The sequence below is a fragment of the Equus przewalskii genome, chromosome 17, assembly GCF_037783145.1.
Source record: "Equus przewalskii isolate Varuska chromosome 17, EquPr2, whole genome shotgun sequence".
Classification (NCBI taxonomy): domain Eukaryota; kingdom Metazoa; phylum Chordata; class Mammalia; order Perissodactyla; family Equidae; genus Equus; species Equus przewalskii.
This window is the reverse complement of record NC_091847.1, coordinates 79,931,466-79,948,008: the sequence shown is the minus strand read 5'-3', so window position 1 is coordinate 79,948,008 and position 16,543 is coordinate 79,931,466. Positions and strand designations below refer to the sequence as shown.

At 43.1% G+C, this 16,543-nt stretch overlaps 1 protein-coding gene across 6 annotated transcripts in view; it reads right to left on the bottom strand.

Moving 5' to 3' along the window:
* ADAM23 (ADAM metallopeptidase domain 23) overlaps positions 1-16,543 on the bottom strand; it is a 151,834-nt gene that overhangs the window by 28,137 nt on the left and 107,154 nt on the right. For 3 of the 6 annotated variants that reach the window (XM_070581779.1, XM_070581780.1, XM_070581778.1), the window contains exons 14-21: positions 16,369-16,417; positions 14,252-14,351; positions 11,164-11,235; positions 10,473-10,562; positions 9,112-9,192; positions 3,330-3,380; positions 2,623-2,686; positions 1,287-1,392 (exon numbers count right to left, since the gene is read on the bottom strand). In XM_070581779.1, coding sequence (XP_070437880.1) covers positions 1,287-1,392; positions 2,623-2,686; positions 3,330-3,380; positions 9,112-9,192; positions 10,473-10,562; positions 11,164-11,235; positions 14,252-14,351; positions 16,369-16,417 — 613 coding nt within the window. Of the gene's footprint in view, positions 1-1,286; positions 1,393-2,622; positions 2,687-3,329; positions 3,381-9,111; positions 9,193-10,472; positions 10,563-11,097; positions 11,236-14,251; positions 14,352-16,368; positions 16,418-16,543 lie in introns of all 6 variants that reach the window. The other 3 variants (XM_070581777.1, XM_070581775.1, XM_070581776.1) reach the window with 1 other exon arrangement.

Below are 16,543 nucleotides of genomic sequence, written 5' to 3'. Positions count from 1 at the left end.
TTGGCGAAATGTATGTTTGTGTAGTCTTCATTTTTCTGTTTGTATGTAATATTGCACAATTTTTTAAAAGTTTCAAAAAGCACTCCTTGATTTTCTTTAACTCACTGACGGCTGGTTTAACTCATTGATGGCTCTGGTAGCATTGATCTGCTGCCAGATACTCAAAAGCTATCTTTAAATGACCTGATCCAAGGGCCCCCAGACTTTCTGAACTCACAGAGACACGGAGAAACGATCAGGTGTCTGAGACACTGAGCTAATGACGGAGGCTAACCAGATGCAGAGGCGTCCACCGCATGGATTTTGACCACTTTAGGCCCCACTCCGATTCCCTGGCTCCTCGAGGACTGAAAGCTCGGGGCATCTGTACGGCACCCATGAGACATCAGATGGGGAGCTCTGGTCTATTAATTTGGTTTAATTTTAAAGAAATTATGGTCAAAGATTTCTTGCCTCCTGAGGCCTCATCCACCACCAACGACTACGTGGAATCGCCAAGTTTCCTAAAATGCGACGTAGAAACCGTCAACTCGAGACGGAAAACCCCTGAAGTCTTGGCTCTGCTTCAAGGCTGAGAGACAAATCCTCATTGCTGCGGAAGCAAACGGGGCAGCTGTGGCCTGTAACTTAGTGGTCGCACAGATCCAAGGCACTGAGCTAACCTCAATAAACTGTTCAGTCACCATTTTAACTTTCCTCAGCTAATCAAGGGAAAACAATCACCAATGTGCTCTGAAAACACCTCACTTCCTGAGTAAAGATGTCTCCAGTATGCACAAATCAGATGCTTTTTAGAAGGGGGAAAATCTTCGACATAGACATTAGATGTTTAATTAAATCAAATGGCACTGCACTCACAAAATGATCAAAAATATATATTATTTTACTTTGAATGGTCCCCAAAATACATAGTCTATATATTTTGCTTGTAAAACTCTGTGCACCCTAGTACATTCACAGGCCATATCTTCCAGCAAAAGTAGAAAATTAAAACCTAATATTAATTTATAATACCTTGGCGGAGCATCTCTTCAAAGTGAGCATCCAGTAAAATACAGCATGTGAGAAATCTTCTGAATTTTACAGAAACAGTGTGAGTTGGTGCCACAGAAACAACTCAGTCCATGGCCCTTTGTCTCTAGATAAACTAATGTATTTTTTAAATGAACACTTTAAAATTTTAAATCGTGGAAGATTCATAAAAAATCAGTCACATTTCCTTTGTGCCCATTTCACGTTTGCACGCGGGCTTCCGAGTCCGGCTCGGCCCCGGAGCCAACACTCACTGCTTGCTGCACTGCACCCAGCGGTCTCCGTCCTTTCCGCAGTTGCCCTTCTCCGTGCCTTCTGTATTCAGCTTCTCGTAGCAGAACTTGTCCGACCCCGACGCCTCTTTCGGAGACGAGCAAGAGAAGAAAAGCTATTTTAGTTCTCTTTGTTATCCATAACCAGTAGCATGCCAATAAATGTTTAACAACCGTTCTCCAGAAAAAGAGAAAAAACTCCTGATTTGTAGCATTTTCCAATTTCCATGGTGTAAATACCATCGTGTAAACCTCCATGGTGTAACACGTAGCTGATTTCAAGCTATGAATGTGATGTCAAATGGCTTCTAAAAAGCCGTGAAAATTTAACAGTTGGCTCTGACAAGCTAACACACGACAGCTCCGGCACACCGCTGGTGTTAACTGGAGAGACAAATGCATTCCCGGTTCTACCTGGTGGTTTTGACGGTGGGAGGTAGGAATGGTCAGCAGCAGGAATTAGTGAAGTGACACACAGAAAACTAATACACATTCTTAGTCCTGCTTTATACTAACATCGGGAGATACTATAAAGTCTTGGCCCAATGAAATTCTATGTCAGCAGTTGGGTTTTGATATTTATGCCTTTGAAAAGATGACTATGCCTCTAGTATCTTTCTTCTGTCAAAACGGAAGCACTGGAAGTCAATCTTCCAGCTAAAGGGTGTTTGACAAACCCTGAAGTCACTCAGGCAGGGGCTCTGCTCTCCTTCTGTGGGTGCCCTTCCCCCTGGGGGAGACCCAGCCTCAGCCAGCCATGCAGACGCATTTCTCTCCTCCCGCTCTGGCCCTCGTGAACTGGAGTTCAGTGGAGAGGCACTGTGGATGTCAGGAAGAGAAGGTGTGGACTAGCGAGTGGGAACACATGGAGAAGCAGGACCATGTACCGAATCTCCCTCTGTCTGCACCTCAGGAAGTGCCTGCCTTTCTTCACTTCAAAAGGAGGTGACAAATTACAGAATTTAAAAAATAAGTCTGGTACTTTCCTTGGGGTAAAAGAGCAGAGAGCTGACTTGAGGAGTAAGTCAGCATACAAAGTCAGCCATGCATGTCCACCAACCTTTGCAAGTGGACGTCACACTCCTCTCTTATGGCCACAATCCCTCAATGACACTGCTCGGTTCTCATGACCAGTCCTCACTGTGCCATTGTTTTCTGTGGTTTTGTAGCTAAGATCCACAGGTCTCTTTATCCTCACCCTCCGATAGATTGTTTTTAAGCATCCCTCCAAGCTGGACACCTCTTTCAGCAAGACTGACAGGGAAGAATAAGATTGAGGGAAACCTGCGTGTGCCCGTCCAGAGGAAAATGCACCTACTTGTTCCCCAGATGTACTGACACTGGTTGTCCCGGGTCTTGCACTCGCCGTTGTAGCAGCGGCCCTGAGGACAGGACGCACATCGTGAGGCACACACACCACTGACATTCCCCCTGACTTTTACTCAAGGTCTCGTTTTCGTTGCTTTACATAAGGTTTTTTTTCACTCCATACTTTAATATTTGCACAGTGAAAATAAGAATCGCAAACATCTTAAGAATAACAGTTAAAATCTAGAACTCAGAGCAGATCTCATCAAGCAGTTCTTTAAAGCCAAACTATCTGAAATGTAAAATCTCTGAAAACAAAAACTGGTACATTTCTTTGGGTGATACCAAAATGATTTTTAGCTTCTTTTGCACGTGAATGGTTAGGTTATAACGTGGCTTCTAAAAAGCCCCATGTTATAACAAATGCTCATATTTTCCCATGATAGGCTGAAATTATTGAAAAATGGTCACAACTCAATAAATTAGATCCCTAATTCTTCAGCCATTACATTTTTTCCTTGCCCTCAATCTGGACAATTTGTCACCAGATATATTTAGTATTTGGTATGACACGAAGCAACTCTGAATCAGAAGACCCCTGCAATAATTTACTGTTGTTTGAAGTGCAATTTCCCTTCAAAACGACATTTATCAAAAAGAAAAAATTCACAAACTAATCCTTTTAAGATTACATTTAAAACGTGCAGCCCAGCATACCTGATTTTGATTACACGCATATCCATCTTGCTTGTGAAGATTCGGGGGGCACTGAAAAATAGAACCTTTTTAGTTAACGTGCAGCGTGTTACGCACTTTCAGATTACGTGCACAATATCTAAAAATGCAAAAGAATGCAAGTGTGGTGAATACATAATCAGGAAAGTTGAGAAAAACATGAATAACTCCTTAAGTAGGTTATCCAAATTAATTCTCCCATTATTAGTAAAAATCAGTAAGTTAGGTCCACGCAGTGGGTGCTTTTTCTGTTTCTCTGTTTTTGCTGAGGTGACTAGAGTAGTAATATATATTTGCTCACTCACAGAGTTAAAAGTAGAAGGGATCAAATGGACGAGGAGGGGATGAAGCGGCTTGTTATAGGGGAGCAGACACATTCGGAACTAACTGACAAGACCTTACTCAGCTCTGTGAAAATGTCAAATCGCACTGACACCCGTTGACCCTCACCGAGGCCACGTTCCCGAAAAAGGAGAAGCACCCTGCCCCAGGCTCGGTGCGAGTGCCGGATCTCCATCACAGCTCTGACCTCTCAAACCACAGACTTGTTACTAGAGCAATCGTGGTGTGATGGTCACTTCTTTTTCCAGGTCTATTCATCAAATCATAAAGTATGCTTCATTTCCCCCCAAAATTACCATGAATAAATTAAAATTTTTACTGTCTGTGCACTTCATTGACCACATTTAAGAGAGCTAAAAATAGCTCAAGTCAAGGCTCTGCCACTGTGTTCAAAGCAAATATGAAAAGGGAAAAACACAGCCGTGTGGCAAGTGAGCAAGAAACACAGTGATATGCACTGGGGCCCTCCCGCAGTTTTCGCCTTCTCCGTAAAGCACAGTTCACTCTTCGGATCGTTCAGGCCCCAAACCACGGAGTCATCCTGTGTTTCTCTCCTTCTCTCACGCTCCCCTTCTAGTCTGTCAACAAATCCTGTTAGCTCTACCTTCAAAATAGAACCAGATCTGGCCACTTGCTCCATCTCCACTGCTAACGCCTGGTCCAACCCACCACCATCGCTCACCTGGATTACATCACAGCCCCAACTGATTCCCTGGCTTCCACTCTGGTCTCCTGGTCCATATAGCTACCCAGTGTCCCTTTAAGACATAAACCACATCATGTCACTCCTCTGCTCAGTGGCTTCCCAGCTCACTCACTGGCCTTCAAAGTTCAACATGCTCTGCTCCTATGCCATCCGCCAGCCCCATCATCTCTCTGCCCTCCTTCCAACTCTGCCATGACTGATCTGACTCTACGGGCATGTGCCAGGCATGGGCCACCCCACAGCCTCTGCCCCTGCTCCTCTTGCCATCTCCCCAGGTCTCCACATGGCTTGCTCTCTCTCCTTCTTTAGGGCTTTGCTCACATATCAGCATCTCAGAGAAGCTTTCTCTCACTGTGCTCTTCAAAACCGTAATCCCTCCCATGCCAGCATTGTCTGCTTTTCCTGTTTCTATTTTCCCCATGGCACTTACCACCAGCAGAGGGGCCATAGATTTAACTCATTTGTCTATGGTCCCCATCCTAACTCGAGCTCCACGCAGGCAAGGATTTCCTGTTTGTTCCCTGCTGCCACCCAGCACTTAGAACAAAACCAAGCTCAATTATCGAGTAGGTGCTCGGTTCCCATTGGCTGACTGAGAAGATGAATGAGTGACCCATACGGGTACAATGAAGCAATTCTATTCTGTACGTATCCAGCTGGTTATCAAGCTCACTACAGAAACATAACAGAACTAATCTAGAATTGTTGAGACAATAACTTACTAAGGGACACTGACATAAAATGGTTTGGTTCTACATCTTTCTAAAGAATAACCGACTCTCATATGAGCTTTCCTTCACCACAGCTTTTCATTCAACCTGATGGCAACTATTCAAAGGATGTAACTATCAGCACTAAAACCAGGCGTACCGGCCAACTGCACAACAACAGAGATCCCTGTGGCCTCTTTCATCCACTCAAATCCACTTGAAACACAATCATTATCTTACTCATCAACCACCATTAAGTATTCACTTGCTCCGAGACAAATACAACCACACAGCACAAAAACGCAAAAGAAACATTGTACACAACAGGCACATCGAGGTCTGAAATTATTGGTCACTTTTTACTTTTGTGATGTTTCAATAGGAAAAAACTTGTAGAATTCTTCATTAATTAAAAAAAAGACTTTATTATAAACTGTCATAGCTACACGTAAGGAGATTTCTAATTAATTTACTTTTAGTTTACGCTAATAAAAGCCAGTTGCTTATCACTAAAATGTTTAACAAGGGAAGTTATGGGATGTCTTAGTTCCCTGGAGACATTTAAAGCAGAAGAACCATAAACTGTGCGCTTTATTCTGCCTGTGAGTAGAGCTCCGGGCTTGGTCTCTAAAGGCCATCCCAGCCCCACTGGTGCTGCGCAGACAGGTTCACCTGAGGCAGGCTTCAGCCGGGTAAAAGCATCTCCATGTGCTTATTTTGAATGGTGCTTTCCTACCCCTTTAGATGACATATTTCAGAGTGCTAACAAAAAGCCTTTCCACATCTTTCAAAAATCTTTATCATCCAGTATTGTTTGCCAAGGATTTCTCTCATTTGCACAAGTATTGTTTTTTTCTCTTATAAATTGTGAATTTAAAATGTAGCTCAGAGGCATCAGTAAATGCTAGCATGAGAATTAAGCAGAAACATATCATGAGATAAAAGAGAGAAAGTCATAATGTTGCCAATGATATGGATTCTCAGAGACACAGATTCTCAGAGATCTCACTTTCTTGATCATTATTAGTATTAACTAAATTCAAAACTCACTTCCTCCTACAGAGCAGAAGAATTTGGGGGGGTTTTAACTCCCTCTACTCTAATTATCTATTTCAGGTTCATTCCGGTCACATAAGGAAATTATTATAAAAGGAACACATTATTGTAATATGCCACTGAGAAATTACGTTAACGGTACCCTTTTCACCTTAGACATGAGATAAAAAGAACCTTTTTTAAAATTTAGATAATAGAATATTAGGTTGAACACAGAGGCCTCATTATAAAAGCTTTATTTCCAGTAAGTTCTATGGCAATTCAGGAGTTAAAGGTTGAAATGGAAAAACTATACTTCTGAAAGAGCTGAATACAGAGAACCAAAACCAGGTATGACGGATACAAAAATAGTAGTATTCTACAAAACCAAAAATATAATTCATTGGAACAGTACATCAGGAATGTCAGTACACGTCATAAATCACAGAATCCACAATTCTTACACTCTGCCACCAGGTTATAGGAAAAGTGCAAAGAAACCTATTTACACATTTAAATATAAGAAACAGATATGCATAAAAATCACAACAGAATAGCCTGAATGTACTTTACTACCACATCCTTGATGAAAATAATAAGGATAATAATAAGTTTTCAAATATTGAGGTCTGCAGGGAAGTCATTCTGGTTTAACCCTGATTCGGCCTCAAGCCTCTTTCTCCCAGAGCAGCCTGACTCCCGGCCCACGGGACAAGCATCGTGCATCCGCTTCAAACATCTTCCCAAAGCAAAGGATGCGCTCCTTAAAGACATGGATGAATGCCTCTCCTTCTTGGACGCCGATACCAGTCCTCCTTTGAAGACAAGCTCTTCTTCCTGGAGAACCAAGGTCAGGCTGACGTGCTGCGAATGTGCTAAACTGTAGCAAAACATCTCCTTGTGACTTCGGGGAGAAAACTGTCTTCCTGTCATGCTTGCTGTGTGCTCTTTGTTCTGAAATGGTATACAGCCACGCTGTGAACCACGCTTCTCCGGAGCTCTGTCTTCCCTGGTGGAGGCAGCACTTCTGGGCTAGTCCTCAGCATTGGCTCAATAAATACCACTCTGTCTTTCTTCTCTATACATTGGTCATTGATTATTTGTATCAACATCCTTAAAAGGATCCATTTGAATGGAGCCTCAGACGATATACATCAAGAACTTTCCAGAAAGTTAATTAGGAACATTTCTTTCCCGCTCCTCATGCTTCCTTCCAGTGAGGGGCACTCAGTGTAACTCCAGCTACTCTCTCCTCCCTTACCCACTTCTTCTCCAGGCAGGATAGTGACTGACGGGCCGATCGAGTGCTTGTTTGATTGATAAAATTGGGAAGAACAACTTGGCATTCTGGCTCAGTTCTGCCGCTCTTCTCCTGTCTACTCACATAAATCCTACTGTCTTCACTGCTCGTCCAGGACATACAAGGTGATGGCCAGCCTCTGAAGGGAGAGGTCACTCCAGACCCGATACTGTCAATAAGCTGGTGCGACAGACTGAATCTGGGGTCTTACAGAGGCCCATTGAGCCCTCACACCAAGCTGTAGCTTTCAAATGGCCATTTTCAAGTAAAAATGATATTTGGCCCCTTGGACACCACCACACCTGCAACAGGTAAGTGCACTCCTGGGAGCTTGTCCTAAGGAGCTAGCCTGAAACAGGAAACACTCTTAAAAATGCACAGAGATGCTCACTGCCCTATTAATTATAACAATGAAAAACTGCCAACAACCTAAATATCCATCACTGGATACGGAAGTGAACTGATAAATCCACGTGACAGACTCGCATACAACTGTAAAAAGGGTATTTATTAAAACTGTGTAACAGTACAGGAAATGCTTTAGAAGTAATGTCAGAACGAAAACAAAGACAGAATGAAATCCAAAATTCTTGGAGTCCCCACCCGCCCTGGTTCCCGACTTCCTCTGTGAATGGTTCCACTGTTTTCCTGCTGGCCCCGCTTTCATCCCGTTGCTTGAAGAAGCCAGGCTTCTGTGCTCCGTTTTCTGACTAGCTCCTTCTTATTTGTGTTTCTACTTAAACGCAAACCTCTCCAGGAAAACGCACTTGGTCGCCCCCTTAAAGCTCCCCACCACTCACTCTGTTCACACCACCTTATCTCACGCTTAGCACGCACCACCTGCTGACACATTTGTCACTTATTTGCCTTCCTCCACCCAGCAGAATGCAAGCTCCACGAAAGAGCAAGGACTCGTCTCTCTTGTTCCCCACCACACCCCATCGTTTACAGCAGTAGATGCTCACCAAACATTCATCTGAATGACAAAGTCTTAAAGTAACATGATATAAATTTTTAAAAACATAAAAATTATATAAAGAAGGAATGCTAGAAGGCAACATTAATTAAAATGCTATAATAATTTTAATATAATTAAATTAAACACTACAATAATTTTAACGTGTAATAATAATTTCATGTGAAGAATCATGCCAAAGCGCCTGGGCCGTGGAGCCAGGGCCGTGGAAGCAGAAGGGAGACGGCGACGGAGCTGAGGAGGGCAGAGTGCTGCTCCCCATCGCGCCTCAGCCAGGGCCCTGCTCATTGTTCTCCGCCTTCCGCATCGGGCTTCCATCCAAAATTTTGTTTAAAAAAAAGTTTCTGTGGCTTAAAAATGTTTGAAAACATTACACTAGTGTTTCATTAGTGTGAACATACTGTTTTAGATGTGGGGACCAAGAAAGAAAAAATCAATTAGTTGGATGTAAACCATATAAAGGAACTAATTTTGAAGGGGAAAAATCAGAAGAAAAGACATTTGGTTCCCCAAACAAATGCAATAAATGTTCCTAAAATAAAGGCACGGTGAAGAGCTAGAAATTACTAGAAGACAAGGTAAATTAAAACAAAAAACAAAGGAACCTAATCATGTTCTCATATGTAATCCAAATTGAAAGCTCTAAAATGTGTATTTGCAAGTCCACCGTGTTAGCTGAAGCTCGGTGGCCGTACCTGGCCGGAGTCTCCAGTGCAGTACTCGGTGATGTCACAGCTGTTCACAGCGTCCCGACAGTCGTAGCTTCGCGGCTGAAACTGCAAAGCAAAACTCAGCATCAGGAGCCAGCCTAACTAACACTTCAAAGAGCTAGCATTCTTCTATCCACCAATAACCCTGATACCCTCTCATAGCCACCACCACGCTCCCTGTGAATCAGCAAGATAGCTGCAGAGTGGACACAAGGCCCACAGGCTACTCTCTGCAGTAAATACGAATCATTAACCAAGGCATCAAATGTTCATACGTCAAAACCCACTGTCTCAGACTGTTATTTCTGGAAAACAATGCGATGGCAATTCTGTAAAGAAGAAACACTGGTGCGGCTTAAGACAAAAGAGCAAAGAGCAAAGCACTAAAATAGAAACGTTTAAGATCGCTCTGAAGACTGACGCACGGACCCAACCTTCACTAATTTACCTATTAGCTTGGACATCAATGTTGCTTTGGCTAAATATACAGAATCAAATTTCAATGAATTCATATGAATGCCTACTGTATACACAGCATTTTGTTTGTCTGGGAAGGGGGTGGGTAAAAGACGAAGGAAAGAGCCTGCTCCCTTCAAGCAATTTATAATCTGGGAGGGGAAACAAGGCAAGTATAAACTAAGCGAGAATCTTCTCGAATACCATAATGCATAACACCCTTTGGTATTGAATAAAATAATAAAATCATGTAATTTTATGGTTATAAGGAATATTAGAGGTTTTATAGATGAGAAAAAGGAAGACTGAAAAAATGACTTTTCAAAAACTAACTGGAGGTCTCTGCAGATGGAAGTAACTGTGTCCACACACAGGCTGTGTATAGACACATACAAACAGACAGACAGACACTGCTCCCTCATCTGGCATTCTTGCCTGTATAAGGAATTTAAAAAGCCAAATGTGAAAATATGAGCACTAGATTTTAGGCTCAAGGTCTAAAATAAATTAGGGTCAGTTTTAAAGAAAAATGTTCTAAGTAGGCCATATTATTCAAAAGATCACAGGAAGTGTCCGTCTTCTCTTCGGCCATTTAATCTGGTTTTCACTCGTGTTAGCAGGGCAATCCTGGACGTTTACTTCGATGGAGTATAGGATCTTTTCTTAGGGAGGCACTGGAGGACAGGACGGCTGATAGTCAATCTCAGTAAAGACAAATGTTGTGACCCACAGAAAATGGGGAGATGTATTGATTCTACAAAATTGCCAGGCTAATATGCACACTGTCAACCAACAAGTTTGTGAGAAGCTATACAAACGCTCCATGTCCACCCCGAAATACTTGGCCAACATGTCAGTGGAAAGCAAGATGAAACCGCCAGGGAACTCACAAGGCAGGAGGTGCTGTTACAGCAGGGCCCGTCGCTGCAGTGAGCCCCGTTGGAGAGCGAGCACTTCTTACAGCACAGCCCGTAGCACTCCTGCAGGAGACACGCACGTGAGTAAGACAGGGAACACCACCGGCCGCTCAACGTTCACTCCACGTGTGACTTACACATAACCCAGAGGAAGAGATTTGTACAACAGTTAGCAAAAATTTCAAGAAACAATTAACCACTTTAAACAACGACAGATTCCTTCCTGCCATATTCCTCAGCAAAGTATTCTCTTCTATCACAGGGCTTCTCTACCAAAAAGCCAGCTTATTTCTTAGCAGTCACCCCACCTTTGGTGAGCCCTACTACATCCTTAATACTCAATCTAGTTTTACAAAGACAAAAATAATACACAACAAGAAAGAATGTTTCATGAGTTAGTAAAACTTGCCCAAGATGAATAGAGCTATGAATTTTTAAGAGGTAGGGAATTTGATTAGAAGAATTCATTAGGTTTTCTCAGACGGGGCCATAAGGATATGATTAATTCTAACGAGTCTGAGCTGACACCAAGCGCTGATGAGAGAGATCAGAGAGCAAGGCAGAAGGATCACAGTGCAGCACAGCACAGGCTTCTCACCCCTACTGTTCGCGTTTGCTCTGGGTGGGAGCCGAGCTGAAGGTCGAAGAGATCTCCTATACCTACCACATGGAAGCCACAGTCACACTCCTCCCCAGCTTCCACATATCCATTCCCACATTCCGTGGGCTCAAAGAGCTGGAAGAGATCAGGGAGAGAAAGGGAAAACGTTTCAATTTATCATGGAAAATCGACATACCCATCGGCCACACACATGGCCCTATAATCAGCTATCACGCGATATTCCTCTGTGATCTGTGGTTATCGCATCTTATAAATGACGTCTGTGTGGGAAATACTGTTCACTTATTAATAACACTTCTGAAAACCTATTTTAAATGGGATAATGTCTCGTGGAGGATTCTCTGGCGGTGGGCTCCAGAGACGACCTCAACCATTAGAGCCACTTTCTACGGAGATCAGCTGTCAAGAGGAGCCGATCACTCTTCCTATTTGCTAATGGAGCTAAAATGCACTGCTCGTGAACTCACAGACACCTAATTTGCTGACTTATCTCAAGGCAGCTGAGAGGATATAAAAATTGTCAAAAGATAAAAAAGCTTCGGTCACAGCCAAACGTGATATATACAATCAAGTAAATGCAAATAAACTTAGGGAAAAAATCCACGCCCATCATTCTCACTGAAAATAAATCTGCACTGTCTGAAGCATATTAAGTAAATGTGCAGACGAATGCAAAGAGGCATAGAAATTTCTCAACCATTCCTGCAGCAATGGAAGAGTCAGATTTCTAGAATAGTCCAACCTGCCGGTGCTATGAACTTGCTGGCCAGATAAACTGTATTGCAGGCCAATTGTTGAGGCAGTTGATTCTTTATGAGAAACATTTGTATTTCTCATCACCTGGGGCAAGTTTCTCACCTGGTGAAGACTGGAATAGTACATCCCAACCCAAATGCTCGGAGCCACGAATGTGAGAGGGAGAAAGAGACACTCCCAGCAGCCACACACCCCAGGAAGGGCTGCCTTCCACTGAGCCCGCCTGGGGAAGACCTGATGCTCCCTCCACTGCTAGGAAGGGAAAGCGATCACAGGAAGCAAGAAGGCTTCCAGGAGACTTGGGTCGGACTCTCCCGTGGGGAGTCCAGTGGGTGAATCAACAGTCCTAATCTCTGAAGTATTTTGATCAGCAGGGAGAAGAAAATGGAAAAAGGAAGGGCAGATTGGAACATGGCTAGCGCTCTCAATCAGGCCTCCCATGGAACCGCCTCCTGTATTTCTTCCCTAGTACCCTCCTGCCACCTTGAGGCAGGTCCGTCACAAACCAGACGTAGAACATGGCAGTTGGGAAGGCTCCCGTAGCACAGAGAAGATGCAAGCAGATAATGTGAAAATAACCCGTCAAACACACATACGTACATTCATCGATCGACTAGGAACACCTGGAAAACAGTCAGTTCTTTGATACATACATGTCAACTATTCCACTGGAATGCACAGCAGCTTTTTCTTAAGCATTCTAATACATAGTTTAAAAAGCAATAATTCCATATTTACTAACTTTTAAAATTTAAGATGTAGAGTTATTTTTATTTAGTTTCCAAGTTATCGGAATAACTGTCTTTCTCCTCACAGGCGATTTCTGAAACCTAAAGGTGGCTCACCATCTTTACACACGCATCAGAAATCTTAAGCTTTCCAAACAACTCAGCGTTCTTTCCTCAGGCAAGATGCTTATAATTAGCTGAGGAGCTGCAAGGCAGGTAAAATTAGCCACGTATACTGCAATTCAAAAACGCCGGCAGCTCACATTAATTCACCATTACTCATTTCACCCGTTTTAAACACTCTGAAGCTTTCACATACTGTCGCAGTGAGATGAATGCCATGAGAGCAGGGGGCTGAGTTTAACGACACAAGGTCGCTTTAAAAGACCTGTTCTCTTTCCTTACTGAGATTTTAGACAGACGTCAGGCTTCAAGCCACCATCCCGACTACGGCAGTATCACTTAATTATGGGGAGAGGAATAAATTACCCTGTCAGTTATTCACATTAGTCACCAACTTAAAAAAAAAAAGGCTGACATGATTTCACTGCTGTCTCAATTTGCAGGGTATTAAACATTTTGTACAGCAATGGACTGTATTTGAGTTATGAAGTAGTACTTTAAAAGGAAATATGGGATGTGCAATGTTAGCATTTCTATACCATGTGCTAATTAGCATCCATCCTGTCTTTTTGCCTTTTGAGCAACTTCATTTCCAAATACGCCACTTTAGGTCCATAGTCCCGTATCCCAAAGCTTTAGAGCTGGTGAGTTTGGGAACTCTGGCTTTGCTGGATTTTAGAAAAGTGTGATGCATTTACCATGTTCTCTGTAATAACCCTGAAGGGCCTGGTGCACACCCTTTAATCAAACACATTAACGTTTCTGCAGTAAGACATGAATATTTACGTGAACGGGGATAATACAGATTTTCAGGTCAGGACAAGTTTTACTGTCCAATGTGTTTTCTGGAAACTTACAAAAAACACTTCCAATTTTTAGAGCTTTTTTTGAGTTAAGGAATTGTGGGTAAAGGATTGTGGCACTGTATATACATATTTTGATGAAATACACTTGACCATGTGGACCTTTCCAGGTAGAGACTGTATATTATAAATACATCTATGTATTTATGGAATCCATAAATACCTGGGGCCATTTTCTGGCTAGCTGATATTAGCAATGCTTCCTGTCTGGGAGATTAGACCACTCAAAAAAAAAAAGAAAAGCCAAGAAATTAGTTACTCCTCTAGAATGTCAAGGGGAAACTGAACTTTTGTCAGAAAAATGGGTTAAAGTAAGACGTCTTAGCCTAACACACGAACTCTTAGCAGCAGGTTGAAAACCCTCACATGAACATTTCAAAGGTATTTTAATTGAAGGATTGTTTGCTTGCTTGTTTGTTTGTTTTGAGGAGGGGAGCGCTGGGGAGAGCACCCAGCCCTGGAAAACCAGAGATTCGAAAGAGCGAAACTGTGGGTCTGTCACTCTGTAAACAGGACTCGGTCTGCAACATGATAACGCCCCTTGTAGCTACGTATTCATCTGACTGACAAGAAACTTCCTTCCAAGACAAGCACCTGAGACTTAGTGCTGCTCCACCTTAAAAAAATTGGAGACATCATCGAATCTTCTAAGTCACTCACCTTTGTTGGCCTGTTGAAAAGGCAGGCGCCACCCCCTCTCTGCAGGAAGTCTCTGTACTCGAAAATGCTGCACTTTGAGAACTTCCGGGAATGAGACACCCTGAGGAAACAAAGAATCAATTATGTAAATGATCTACCCAAAGCAGTCATCAGCGAAGAAAATTAAAACCCTTGAATTAGAACAAAATGTTCACTCTGGGTCCAGATGATTCTACACAAATTTTGACAAGGCACTTATGTTCAAACTGCCAAATAAGTGTGTGTGCTAGAGTTTGTAAAAATAGAAATTCAAAGGCCATCGCAGATTTGGGGGCCTGGGTTACAACCCTTCTGTGCTTGGGGGTGAAAGTGTTGAAAAGCTCATCCTGAAACTTCTCCCTCTAGGCTGCATTTCAAAACGTGGTCCTTTTCATTTGCGAGTCTCAGCAGAGGCAAAGACGCAGGCCTCGTCCAGAATGAAGGGAGCTGGGGAAGGCCTAGTCCCGCTCTGGAGGAGGGAGCCGCGAGGTCAGCCCGTCAGAGCTGGATGCAGGCTCAGCAGCACAGTTCACGCCCACAGGACCCCGAGAGACGGGAGACCGTCCACACACGTATCTACATACACACACTTCTACTGCACATACACACAATAATGGGCAAGATCCCGTGAAGAACAGCTCCTTATTCTCAACTTCAAATACTATTTGGTGATATTCATGATTTAGTAGGAATATAACATGAGCCTCTCTGTGATTTAATTAATCAAATTACAATCTGTGTGTTAGTACAGATGGGAATATTATACACATGGTCAAGGTCACACTGAATCATACATAATGATTCCTTGGGCATATTTGTACTAGCTCTTGATTTGAGCGTGACAGGCCACCTATTGTGCGCTGTAATTCTGTAGCTCTGTGTATCCTGATGTACGAGCGCAGTGTATGGAAGTAGGTAAAAACTGCCATTGGGGACGGTCGTCTCTCACTCTAACTATGCAGAAATGTACACTTGAGAAAATACATATGAACTTTAAACAGTTTTGTTATACCCTATGGGTAGTCAGTCCAAAATTTCATTTAGAAACTGGGAGTTTAGAAGACTGAAGACATCTCCCTCCGGAACCAACATCATAATGGTTACCTTCCTACAGCCATCCGAGGCCATAATGATACTAAACTATGGGACAAAAGTAAGGGGCCACGACTGCCAACAGTCTCAAGTTTAAACTGCATTTCCAGAAACACGTGTTCTAACACAGCAGGCATAATGGCTGACTCTCTCTGCAAACCCCGGGCTCAGGGGCTCTCGTCCCCACGAGCTGGCCTCCTGGAGGAAGCATGAGGAAGGGGCAGCGTACAGGGAGGTCAGGGCCTCTGGCAACTGGGGCCCAAAGGGTGGAGGCAGGACCAGAAACGGCCTGTGGTGAGCGGAGGTCTGCCCTGGGCAAAGGAAGGAGAGGCCTGTGGGTGAGAAACCCTCCCATCTACTAGGGTTGGCTCCAGCTCAGGGGGCGCCGGGCAGCAGCTCCCGTGGGGCAGGCATCCCGGGGAAGAGGGCAGTGTTTCCAGGCCTCGGTTCATGGACGCAACGGCAGCTCTGGGGCAGCCTCTCTAGTTCCCAAAGTAACCATAGAAAAAGAGAGGATCCAGGTGAGAAAGTGCTCAAAGTCTGTCAAGCAGAAAACTACCTAATGTAGACGCAATCAATCTGTCTTACAAAAAAGTGTTATTGACTGTATAAGTGGCACAGTACAATTTCTATTGCACGTATATTTACGAGTACTTTAAAATATAAACTGATGACTGAATTGATTTTCACTGACAACCAGCTTTTATTCTAAGTGTACCAAAAAATTAATGCCCCTACTAAACTTAGAAGCGTTTAATAATGTGCTTCCTTTAAGGGTTAATAGACGTAGAGGTTGTTACTATATTTTACTTTTATCACCAACTTTAAACGAAACACTAAAATATAAAGTGAATTAACCCTTTACTTTTAAAACACCAGATAATTAATTATTGAGTTTATACTAAAGGCTCAGTCTGGAAGAGCAGGACCTGCGAGGCTGTGTGTCTCATTATATGCAGCAATTTTAGCAAAGGCGTGTGTAAAATGCATGCATAGTAAAAATTTACCCCGTTTCCTCCATGATGCAGCCACCCCAGGATTCTGTGCAGTCACATTCTAGTCCAAGGAAACAATCAGAGAGACAGAGGAAAAGGGGACAACAAAAGTCACATCTTTAATTTGCACTGAAATAATTCCTATCACCAATTCCACATCAAATAGGCACAGAATGTGAAGTCTCAC